At 46.2% G+C, this 12,821-nt stretch overlaps 1 protein-coding gene across 2 annotated transcripts in view; it reads right to left on the reverse strand.

Moving 5' to 3' along the window:
• flncb (filamin C, gamma b (actin binding protein 280)) overlaps positions 1 to 12,821 on the reverse strand; it is a 77,154-nt gene that overhangs the window by 20,270 nt on the left and 44,063 nt on the right. For both annotated transcript variants that reach the window (XM_078553162.1, XM_078553161.1), the window contains exons 20-29: positions 12,417 to 12,679; positions 9,561 to 10,158; positions 9,001 to 9,174; positions 7,991 to 8,153; positions 5,557 to 5,717; positions 4,479 to 4,646; positions 4,043 to 4,166; positions 2,000 to 2,156; positions 1,284 to 1,473; positions 405 to 428 (exon numbers count right to left, since the gene is read on the reverse strand). In XM_078553162.1, coding sequence (XP_078409288.1) covers positions 405 to 428; positions 1,284 to 1,473; positions 2,000 to 2,156; positions 4,043 to 4,166; positions 4,479 to 4,646; positions 5,557 to 5,717; positions 7,991 to 8,153; positions 9,001 to 9,174; positions 9,561 to 10,158; positions 12,417 to 12,679 — 2,022 coding nt within the window. The remainder of the gene's footprint in view (positions 1 to 404; positions 429 to 1,283; positions 1,474 to 1,999; positions 2,157 to 4,042; positions 4,167 to 4,478; positions 4,647 to 5,556; positions 5,718 to 7,990; positions 8,154 to 9,000; positions 9,175 to 9,560; positions 10,159 to 12,416; positions 12,680 to 12,821) is intronic.

The following is a 12,821-nucleotide window of genomic DNA, read 5'->3' on the forward strand; positions in this document are numbered from 1 at the left end:
TCTTGTCACAAAAGCAAAATACTTGCATATGCTGGAGATCTGAGATGAAAACAGAAAATGCTGGAAATACTCAGCAAGTCAAGTAGCATTTGCAGAGAAGGAAACAGAGTTATGTTTCAGGTTGGTGACCTTCTCAACTCTGTTCTGATGAAAAAGTCATCGACGTGAAATATTAACTCGGTTTCTCTCTCTCTCTACAGATGCTGCCTGATCTACTGAGTATTTCCAGCATTTAATGTTTTCATTAATGCTCTTGTTCACTCTCCAGTGTCCTGGGAAGGGGACTGTGAGAGAGGAAGGGGGTGGGGGCAGGGGCAGGAGCACAGCAGGGCAGCTAATGGTTTTCTTGGTTAGAGCTGAATACCTGTGGATGCAAGTAGCGAATTTGGTGGATAGTCACTCACCTAGTCCATGGCCGCCGATGGACACTGTGGAGGGAGAGCAGCTGGTTAGAAACAGTCACCCATAAACTCAAAATACAAAGAGATTAATCGACGTCAGCAAGAATTGCAAGACACACAGAAGAGGTTAAAATAAGTCCCTGGATTCCTATAGCACTCAGCTTTTGGGCTGCTGGGATACTGGTTGACACCTACATGCTACGAGGTCCTGGGAATGAGTCTTGTGAAGAAAGGACTGAGATATCTCCGAGGCTGGGACTGAACCATCAAATTTCTAACCTTATGCCCTCCTCTGATCCTACAATTGTATTTGGTCGGGAGATAGGAGACAGAGGATTGATAGGTGACAAGTGGCATTTCCCCAGGGATCTGTACCCCCCAAAATTCCAAATGATAGCTCCTCTGTTGGCCAGCAACTCAGGGGTCAAAGGTTGGCTAGAGTCTAGGATGTCACTGGTTGACTGGCAGTGGCTTTGATAGCTGTTGCAATCTTGCTGCATACTCATTTTTATAAGTGTTAACAGTTCCAGAGCGGCTGCACTCCCTGCGAGCAAGGTAACGATGTGGGTCAGTGAGCTGGTGGTGAAAGGAGGGATTGGCATAAACTGTGACAAACCAATGCACCCCCATCCCTTAGCCAACAGCCCCCCACAGCTCTCATCTCTTCCAGAGAACCCCAAATTCCCTAGGAATCCAGGCATGCACCTGGAACTCCTTTCCTAATTTTCCCCTCACCAGATTCCGGCAGCTGATTGCCAGATCCAAGTCTCTACTCCAGCGAGGAGCCCCTACTGGGCAAAATTCACTTATTTCAACACCCCCCCCCCCCCCCCCCACCCCACAGTTCAGTCATTTCTAGATGGAGGTAAGCACTGATCATACCTGTTACCAGACATTTGCTGGCATCTCCAGTTGGTATGGCATGGATTCGATATGGTGAGTAGGGGATTTCATCACCTCCATACTTGATGGTGATGGTGTAGTGCCCAGTCATGTCCGGTAGGTAGGACACAGTGTACGTCCCATCTCCATTATCACGGATATTTGCCTTTTTTGGTTTTCCCTCGGGATCCTGAAAGGGTGAATCAATATTACAGACATCAAACTGCAGAAGTAAAGGGCCACAGCCCATCACTTAGGATCTAGACTTTACACAAAGCCCATGTGTCCACCCTCGCACCACTCACCAAGATCCTAAGAGGAGCTTCAGCCAATGACAGAAACACCAAACTTTCCATAACCAATCAGGTTACTCAGATCTTATGATCCAATTGATTATATTTTGCATCAAATGATATTCTCCATCAGGTTAGGGGAGTTAGCTGAATGAACTGTTGTTACCAGGCCAACCACACAGAGTTTGCCCTACTGCCTCAGATCACAGAGAATATCGAACTTCAACAAACAAGCCAACGTGCACCCAGCACACGTTTCCTGATTAAACAACAATAGTTGGTAGGAACTAACCATTAGTTCAGCAGTACTGAGGATATTAGATTAAGCTGCCACTCAGTAGAGTGTTTTGGGGGGGGTGGGGGGGCAGGGGGGTGTGCAGGTTTTGATCTGGAGACAGAGCAGGAGATGCAAGCTGGACTTACAATGATCTGCACGGTTAGCAGTCCTTCTCCAGCATCCCTGGCATCGATTGTGAACTCGACTGGGAGACTGGCTGGTACTCCAGCGGCATTGAGTCCTGGCCCACTTGCTCGCACCTTGCTGGCATCGTGAGTTGGCAGAACCTTGATCTTGAAGGGGCTGGGAAATGAGCAAAAAAATTAATTGGCACTTGGAAAAATAAGTGACAATAAATTAAAGCCTAGCACAGGCTTAAAGGCAAATCATGTTTAACTAACTTGATCCAGTTCTTTGATAAGTAATAGAGGATTGATGTGTGTAGCGCAGTTGATGTGTGTATGGTCTTTCTAAAGGCACTTGACACAGTACCACACAATGGACCTGGTAGTAAAATTTAAGCCTGTGAGTTTAAAAGGGATAGTGGAAGTGAGGATACAATATTGACTATGGGACAAAAAGCAGAGCGTAGTGGTTGTCTTTCAGACTAGAGAGAAGTGCTGAGTGATGTTTCCCAGGGGTCAGAATTAGAACCATTGCTCTCTTTGATATATTTTAAAATTACCTGGACTTGGGTATACAGGGCATTATAGTTATAAGTGAGATGGTACATTTTGGTAGGAAGAGCAAGGAGGTCACATTATCTTTGGAAAATAACTGTCTAAATGGAGTAGATGGAACAGGGGGATTGGAGGGTATGGATACAGAAATCAAAGTATCAATACTAATAAGGCTATGGAAAATAAATCAAGCAATGAACTGGGGTTCATTTTGAGAGGAATAGAACTGAAAAGCAAAGCAGTTATTAAAACTTAAATAGAACCCTGGTTAGCTTACACTTTTAAGTACTATGAACAGTTCTGGTCCCCGTATTATCAAAGGGTATAAGGAAGAGCGGGTGCAAGAACAATTTACTAGAATGATAGCAGAACTGAGGGGTTATACCCATCAGGAAGGATTGAACAGGCTGGGGATCCTTTCTCTAGTAAAAAAAAAGAGTGAAGGGTGGCATGGTAGAGGTCTTCAAGATTTCAAGAAAAAAAAAGTGTGATCGAATAGTTGAAGAGAACTCATCTTCCTCTTCCTTCAGGTACAAAACCCTAAGTTTGCGACCATGGACTTCCATTGGATTGTTCCATGATTATGCTTGACAAAGTACTTGCAGTGGTTTGCCATTGCCTTCTGCAGTATGGCTGACCAGGAAACTCTCCCACTCTCACCACCTGCCATCAGGCATACTGGAGGGATTTACAGGCTGATCATCAATCTGTTTTGCGACATACAGCACCTTCTGTGGCTGTCAAGTCCTGAAGTGGGACTTGAACCTGGAGCTTCTGGCCAAGAGGTAGGAACGCTATCACTGTGTCACAAGACCCGCCCCCAAAGAGAATTAGGGAAAGATGGTCATTAATATATCCATTAGGGAATTCAGGAGAAATTTCTTTACGTAGACTGGTTCAAATGTGGAACCCACTACCACAGAAAGTGGCTGTGGTGAGTACTGCAGATGCATTTAAGGGGAAGCTAAATAAATACTTAAGGGATAGAAGAATATGTTGCTGGGGATAGATAAAGAGGGATGGGAGGAGACCCATGGGAAGAATTCTGAAGAAAGGGAATCAGCCATTAACTCTTGATTAGAGACCAGAACATTCCGTGCTGCTTCTCATCAAATGACTTTGCAGCACGAGGGCTGGGATCCACACGGCGCATCCTTGGGAAATCACCAGAACTCAAAATACTTTACAGAAAATGCTAGATATGTTCAGCACATCTGGCAGCATCTGAGGAGAGAGAAAGAGTTACCCCGAGGTCATTATGTAAGGTCATCTACGTAACTCTGTTTCTCCCTCCACAGATGCTGCCAGACCTGCTGAGTACTTCTAGGATTTTCTATTTTTATTTCAGCATCCATAGTATTACCAATAAATCTCTCCTGCACCCTCTCAAAAGCCTGATATTCTTCCTAAAATGTGGAGCCCAGAATTGGATACAATATTCCAGCTGGGACCCATGATTTATAAAAGATTTAGCTTGAGGTTTTCAGTGATGCAATATCCAGTGTTCACCTGCGAGGAACCTCCTGCTCTGCGTATTTGACCGAGACAGTGAAGGGACCGTCCATGGCGGGTGTGTAGTGAACGGTGTGCGTCCCATCTCCATTATCGATAACCTTCGCAGGCTCCGATACACCTGGAATGGACATAGGAGATAATCACAATTCACTCAACCACCAACCAGGCCATCCATTTTACCACCCCTCCATCAGTTTGGCAATAAACCGCCCACCGCCCCCCCACTCCATTAGCACCCAACTCTTCCCACACAGCATTTCCCCTACAAGTCACAATGTACATCACCACACACCCCCACCACTCCTTCCCCCAACACTCACCATCCACAGGTCACAATCCTCAGGCTTTAGTTTCAACACAAACACCTTCTGTTTCCTAGAAAACCCCACAATGGACTCATGTGGTCCAGAACAGCCAGCAAGAGACTTACCTGTGGGCCCGAGGATCAGCACCTTGAGAGGTGCCAGCCCAGCCTTACTGCAATCGACAGTGAAAGTCTGGGGTACATGTGCCCGTACCCCAGTGCCCAGCCCAGGGCCTGTGCACTTCACTTTGCTCGGATCGACCAGCTCTTTCACTGGCACACGGAATGCACTGCCTGCCAACACAAGAAAAAAAAAACCATACATCACATCTTTTCTGGGTCACACCTCACATTCTACACACAGAACAGAGAGCTCCCAACACACTTCTCTCCCAAGAGATGACAGCTGAATCTTGGCTGCTGCTTTATACCAGCAACAACTACAATTATATAGGGCTTTGGCGAAACCACATCTGGAGCAGTGTACAGTTTTGGTCACCTTACCCAAAGAAGGCTATTCTTGATTCTCCAGATTGGTTCCTAGGATGAAAGAGAGAACTGCCCCACGAGCACAGCTTGAATAAAATGGGTCCATTCTCTGGAGTTAATGAAAGGTGATCTCATCGAAACGTATAAAATTCTTAAAGGGTTTAACAGGGCCGATGCTGAGGCTGTTTCCCCTGGCTGAAGAGTCTAAAACTAGCGGTCACAGTATCAGGACAAGGGGGTCTGCCATTTAGGATTGAGATAAGAGAAATGTCTTCACTCAGAGGGTTGTGAATCTTTGGAATTCTCTAACCCAGAGGGTTGTGGATGTCTAGTCTTTGAGTATATTCAAGACTGAGATCAACATTTTTTTTCTGACGCTAAGGAGATCAAGGTATAAATGAGGGATGGGCGGACAACTGGAGTTGAGGTATAAGTACAGCCATGATTACACTGAATGATGGGGAAGGCTCAAAGAGCTGTTTGACCTACTCCTGCTCCCATTTCTTTTGTTCTTATGGGGCCTTAATGGTTCACCTTGGAAAAGCAGAGAATTACATTGAGGAGGGCAGGCAGGCAAATGAGCACGAGTGATTGATAGACAGGGCTGGTTACAGATTGGACTCTCAGTTTCTGATGCATCAGTAAGAGTGGTTCCATTCGACACTTGGATTTGGGGGCTCTCAATGCAGAGTTATTCCAAAGCAGGTCTACTCACCTGGAATGGGGTGTCCTCCAAACGTGATGTTGACATCGTAGTCTCCAGGGGTGAAGGGGATGTACTCAACACTGCAGCTCCCATCCTTGTTGTCCTTGCAGGACATTTTCGCCTCTGAGGGGCCCTCGATGGCCAATCCGAGGCCTCCAGTGCCCGCTCCCCTAAGCGGAGATAGAGTCAGAGTCATAGAGGTCTACAGCACAGAAAAAGGCCCTTTGGCCCATCAGTCTGTGCCGGTCAAACAAATACCTAACTATTCTAATCCCATCTTCCAGCACTAAGTCCGTAGCCTTGTATGCCATGGCATCACAAGTGCACATCCAAATACTTCTTAAATGTTATGAGGGTTTCTGCATCTACCACCTTTTCAGGCAGTGAGTTCCAGACTCCCACCACCCTCTGGGTGAAAAAATTCTTCCCCTCATCCCCTCTAAACCTCCTGCCTCTTACCTTAAATCTATGCCCCCTGATTATTGATCCCTCCACCAAGGGGAAAAGTTCCTTCCTGTCTACCCTATCTATGACCCTCATAATTTTATACACCTCAATCATGTCCCCCTTCAATCTCCTCTGCTCCAGGGAAAAATAACCCCAGTCTATCCAATCTCTCACAACTAAAACTCTCCAGCCCAGGCAACATCCTGGTAAATCTCCTCTGCAGTCTCTAGTTCAATCACATCCTTCCTATAATGAGGATTCCAGAACTGCACGCAATACTCTAGCTGTGGCCTAACCAACGTTTTATACAGTTCCAGCATAACCTCCCTGCTCTTATATTCTATGCCTCGGCCAATAAAGGCAAGTATTCCATATGCCTTCTTAACCACCTTATCTACCTGTCCCGCTACCTTGAGGGACTGGTGTTTATGCACATTCAAGGTCCTTCTGATCCTCGGTACTTCACAGGGTCCTACCATTCATCGTGTATTCCCGTGCCTTGTTTGTTCTGCCCAAATGCATCACCTCACACTTATCCGGATTAAATTCCATTTGCCACTGATCAGCCCATCTGACCAGCCCATCTATATCCTCCTATAATCTATGGCTATCCTCCTCACTATTTACCACCCCACCAATTTTAGTGTCATCTCTGAAGTTATTGATCAACCTTCAAGTCTAAATCGTTTATATATACCACAAACAGCAAGGGACCCAACACCAATCCCTGTGGAACCCCACTGGACACAGGCATCCAGTCACAAAAACACCCCTCGACCATCACCCTCTGCTTCCTGCCACTCAGCCAATTCTGGATCCAATTTGCCAAATTGCTTTGGATCCCTTTGTTATCAATCTCCCATGCGGGACTTTATCAAAAGCCTTGCTGAAGTCCAAGTAGGCTACGTTAAATGCATTGCCCTCATCTACACACCTGGTCACCTCTTTGAAAAATTCAATCAAATTGGTCAGACATGACCTCCCCTTAACAAAACCCATGCTGACTGTCCTTGATTAATCCCTGCCTCTCCAAGTGTAGATTAATTCTGTCCCTCAGAATTGCTTCCAATAGTTTCCCCACCACTAAGGTTAGAATGACTGGCCTATAGTTCCCTGGTTTATCCCCTACTCTCTTCTTGAATAACAGTACCACATTGACTGTCCTCCAGTTCTCTGGCACCTCTCCTATGGCCAGAGAGGTGTTGAAAATTATTGCCAGCGCCCCTGCTATCTCCTCCCTTGCCTCACTCAACAGCCTGGGATACATTTCATCCGGGCCTGGAGATTTATCTACTTAAGCCTGCCAGACCACTTAGAACCTCTTCCCTTTCCATGCTAACTTCTTTAATTATATCACAGTCCTTCTGCCTGATTTTCAGGGTACAGATTAGGATAGGTGACAATCTCAATCCTTTTCTAAGTGGACAGACAGCCGGTCATTGATTACAGTTCAGAGCCACCCAAACCCCAGCTTTTGGCCCAGTCACCTTCCCCACCTCTAAACAGATTTCAGTGGGAAATCCCTGGTTCTCAGAATTCACCAGCATCAAGTGAGGCAAGAGATCACAAGAATGTTCCTCTAGCCCACAGAGGATTGTTGTGAATCTGTTAACAGCCAATGGCACTGAGCTACAAGAAATTCATCTGTCAGACAGGAGATGGATAAATGGGGTTGGTGGTTAGTTGGATCAGTGCAGGCCAAGAGTCCCACAGTGTACATGACACAACAGTTCCTGGGATGGTCAATGGAGATTGGGCAGTGGGGCAATGGCCAGAGCTGGACTGTGGATATATGAGACTGGGTGTATAATTTAGATGTTTCCTTGATTCCTTTTAGAGATCAGGGAATATGATACTGGACTCTCTCAGGAGATTAAATGGGTGGCTGAATCCATGATGATAGGAGAGAGTGTACATGGGTGCCCCAGTGTACCTTTCTCGTTCTGTGCTAGCTGATGTTTTGGGTTCTTATCTAAGTGCTCAGGCTGCATCTCACCTGGTTTCCACTGTGAATCGGTTGGGTTTATTGACTAGGCCTCCTTCTAGGCCTGGCCCATAGGCCCGCACACGGGTTGGATCGCAGCCTTCCATGACTCCGACTCTGAATGGACTCTTGGGGAGTGGGACATCATCATACAGCACTTCAATCATATGTACTCCTGAAAGAGAGAGTAAACAACATGGACTGTAACACATTGCAGCAAATTACATATCAGTGTTGCACCCTGGTAGAATGAGGGAGCTGTTGCCCACCTCAGATGCCACCTGGAAGCCAACAATAGACATCTTTGCTGGTCACACCATGGCTTCTGAATGTTGTGGATTAAGATCCTACAGCGGATGGGCCTCTGTCCCTGCACCATAACAACAAATGCAATCACTGCTCCAAATGAAGATAAGATTCCACTGGGAGGCTAGAGGAATGGGGAGCAAGGCTGGAAAATGGCCTTTTGTGGGGAATGCTGATCATGTCAGCAATCAGGTATGACTCTGCTCATCATTTCTTTGATGTCCCATGACGACTGCTTTCAAGATAAAGGAGAATCCAGTACCTTTTACTCTTTGTTTGCTGGATGGGAACAGAACAGAGGGAATTTCAGCAACTTGATACAGGACAGAAGAGAGGACAGTAACAGGTTTTAAAAGTTTGAAAGCAGCCAATGGGCTTCAAGAGCAACCTCTGAATGGCCTGTTGACGGAAATAGTCGGTCCGCACTGTGTCCAGGGGTTGTCCTGGGTGATAGAGATCAAATAATCTTTCCAGAAAGTCCAATAACTTTGACCTCGAGGGAAAAATTGTGACAGCCGGTGCTGATCAAGAGCAGCCAGAGTTACCTCACCATGGAATGAGAACTTGATTGACAGGGATTGGAATGCCCACTTGCCTGGGAACCAATATAGGGGCTGCAGTAAATGCTGACCTTGCCAGTGGCGCTCACATTCCCAAGAACAAATAAAAACAGGAAGAAACAACTTGTAAAATGAAGAAGCCCCTTTGCCACTTACCGTCTTCGTAAGCTGTGTACTCCACATGGTACGTTCCATCACCATTGTCTTTGATATAACTGTCAGTCTTGGCTCCAGATGGGTTGGCAATACGAACCTTGATGTGGTTTCCACCAGTCTTGTTAAGAGATCGAGAGTCCACAGTGAACTCTGTGACCACCTCCCGGAGTACCCCTGGAACAGCAAGAGAGATGGGGTCAGACTGTTCTTAGTTTCCCTCCACAATAATGATCCTGATGCCCTTGAATAAATTGCCCTCAATCAGTCCCCAAGACATTGAGTATCCCCCACATGCATTACCTTTCACCAACTATTTGAACAATGATGGACACTTCTCATCGATTGGCCAGATACCCATCAACATGCCTCACCAATTGGCCAATGAGTCATCCACTGACTCTTTTACAGAATTGCTTCAATGCATGGCTCCCAACCTTATGCTGAGATTATCAACATGAGGCAACAACTGACCAGATAGACAGACACCCCCAGAACAAGCTCCTCCTGCAGGATCTAAAAATACAACAATAGTACGGTACAAGTACAGACTGTTTCCTTACCACGAGGCTCAACTCCTGGTCCAAACACCTTCACCCCTGCGGTGTCGATAGCTGGATCAACCCTGACGCAGGCTGGGAATTTGGGCACCGCGTGCCCGCCATACTTTATGGTGATAGTATACATGCCGGGGAATGGTGGGATGTAGGTGATGCCGAAGGTCCCATCGCTGTTGTTCTGAATGTGAACCTCAGCTTTCACACCAGACTCAGAGATGATCTCAATGGTCAGCTCAGCCTCCCCTGCCTTGGAACAATCCACAGTGAAAGTTGCCGTTTCACCCACTTTACCATGCTCTAGACCTGGGCCGCTGGCAGTGACCTTGCTGGGGTCGAAGAGCGGCTTGATGTCCGCTTTGAAAGGAGATCCTGGAATGTGGGCCTCTGCAAACAGGATATTGACCGTATATTCGCCCGGTTCTGTAGGAAGGTACGAGACGGAGCAGGAACCATCACCATTATCCTGGCACTCAATCTTAGCTTCACAAGGACCTTCCACAGTCAAACCAAGTCCTCCAGTGCCAGCACCCTTGGTATCAATGGCAAAGGGAGCAGCTTTTCCAACCACGCCACCTTTGAGGCCTGGCCCGTAGGCCCGAACCTGAAATAGAACCGAAATTGCTCATTTCATTCGTATAAAGCTCGCTGTTGAAAGCATCTTATCATTAATGCCTTTGTGGGCTCAATATTTACAATACTTGGAGCCAGGTGTTGTCACAATAATACCACAGTCCTGGCTTCCTGCCAGAGCCCTCAGTCACTTCTGAAGCACTCTACTCCTATACATTTGTTTTAAAGAGAAACATTTCTATAATACCAGAACACCACAACAAAAGAATTAGGAGCAGCTGTAGGCCATCTGACCCCTCGAGCATGCTGTGCCAGTCAATAAGATCATGATGGATCCAATTTGTGGCCTCAGCTCCATTTTCCTGTCTGCTTCCATAACCCTCGACTCCCTTACTGATCAAAAAGACTAGATCAGCCTTGAACATATTCAATGACTCCGACTCCACTGCTCTCTGGAGAAAAGAGTTCAACAGACTAATAATGCACAAAATAAAATCTCATCTCAGTCTTAAATGGGAGACCCCTAATTTTTAAAATGTGTACCCTGGTTCTAGACTCCACCACAAGGGGAAACATATATGAGATCCTGAGGGGACTTGACAGGGTGGATGCTGAGAGGATGTTTCAATGAGATCACCTAACTCTTCTAAACTCCAACGGGTATAGGCCCAACCTGCTCAACCTTTCCTCATAAGATAACCCTTCATCCCAGGAATCAGTCAAGTGAACTTTCTTTGAGCAGCTTCTAATGCAATTATATCCTTTCTTAAATAAGAAAACCAAAACTGTACACAGTACTCCAGATGTAGTCTCACCAAAGCCCTGTACAACTGTAGCATAACTTCTCTATTTTTATCCTCGTTTCCCCTTGCAATAAACATTCCATTTGCCTTTCTAACCACTTGCACCTGCAGAGAAACATTTTGAGATTCATATACTTTAAACCAATGCATCTATTATCTCAGTAGCCATCATAACATCTGGATGCTCCAAAATGCTTTACAGCCAACCAAATATTTTTGAAGTTACTGTTGTTATATGAAACATATCAGCCAATTTACACACAGCAAGGTCCATCAAACAGCTATGTAATAATGACCAGATAAACTGGTTGAAAGATTAATATTGGCCAGGTGAATTCTCCTGCTCGTCTTCAAAATGGTGTAATGGGATCTTCTTAGATCTCCTAAGGAGGCAGGTGAGCCTTTGTTTAATAGATATTGCAGCACTCCCTCAGCACTGCCTCTCCGACAGTGAGGCGGTCAGCACTGCCCTGGAGATGTTGGGCTGAATTATGTGCTCAAGTCTCTGGAATTCATTCTGAATCCATAATCTTCTAAACTCAGGGGAGTGCTACCCACTGAGCCACAGGTCCCACAGTCTTCACAGAAAATGAAAAAAAATGAAAAGTGAAAATGGCAAACTTAGAAGGTCAGGAAAGGGTGGCTGAGGCCAGGTCAACTAGACTTGTCTAACAAATGATGCACTACAGAAACTCACCAAGGTTCCTTCGACAGCACCTTCCAAACCCATGACTGCCACCACCTAGAAGGACAAGGGCAGCAGACACATGGGAACACCACCACCTGAAAGTTCCCCTCCAAGTCACTCACCACCCTGACTTGGAAATATATCATTGTTCCTTCACTGCCACAGGATCAAAATCTTGGAACTCCCTCCCTAACAGCACTGTGGGTGTACCTACACCACATGGACTGCAGCAGTTCAAGACAGCTCACCACCACCTTCTCAAGGGCAATTAGGGATGGGCAATAAATGCTGGCCTAGCCAGCGAAGCCCACATCCCATGAATGAATAGAAAAACACTGGGATGTTGCAATGGGGTTGGGAATCATTGGATGGTGGGGAGAAATCATCAACAGCTGGGGAAGGGGACAAAGTGTTGATGGATACAGGATTTAATGAAGCGCTCAGCTTCTTCATCCAAAACCAGATTGCAGTGAACACAAAATTCTCATCATCCATCAGTTTTAAGGAGAGTTGGAAAGCTTAAAAAGTGAGCTGGGACCCACTCAATGTGTAATAAGTAAAGAATTGCCTGGCATCTCCCAATAACCTCAGCTGGAGGCAGGGTTGCTGGTGAAGAGCGAGATCCTCACCAGGGAGTGGAGATCCCTCAAGCTCTCTCTTTGGGCCAGAAGCAGCTCCTAGCCCCAGGGATGTAGGCCCTTACATAATGCAATGGGCTACAGTTCCACCACATGCAAGAGATAGATCCCAATCCTCTTGCTGCTGTGTTCTAACACCCAATCTTTGACCTTCGCTCACCTTGGTGGGGTCAGGGGGCATGACCCCCTCCACTGTGAAGGGGCTTCCAGGTACTGGATGCCCATCATAACTGATGTCCACTTTGTATGGCCCCTCCTCAGGAGGCATGTACTTCACCGAGTGAATGTCACTGGTGGAATCTGTCTCCACCTTGCATGGGATAGGACGGCGGGATGGAGAGGTGATTTTCACATCGACATTTCCCTGACCTCCTGCACCTCGAGTGTTAACGCTGAATTCCTGATCCTTCCCGACATCAACCTCTGCAAAAAAAACAACTTGTATTTATATAGCGCTTTTAACATGGTAAAATATCCCAAGGCACTTTACAGGGAGCGTTATCAGACAAAATTCAACATCAAGCCACAGAGATATTATGATAAATAATCAAAAGCTCAGTCAAAG

This window comes from Cetorhinus maximus, chromosome 12, assembly GCF_964194155.1.
Source record: "Cetorhinus maximus chromosome 12, sCetMax3.hap1.1, whole genome shotgun sequence".
Classification (NCBI taxonomy): Eukaryota; Metazoa; Chordata; class Chondrichthyes; order Lamniformes; family Cetorhinidae; genus Cetorhinus; species Cetorhinus maximus.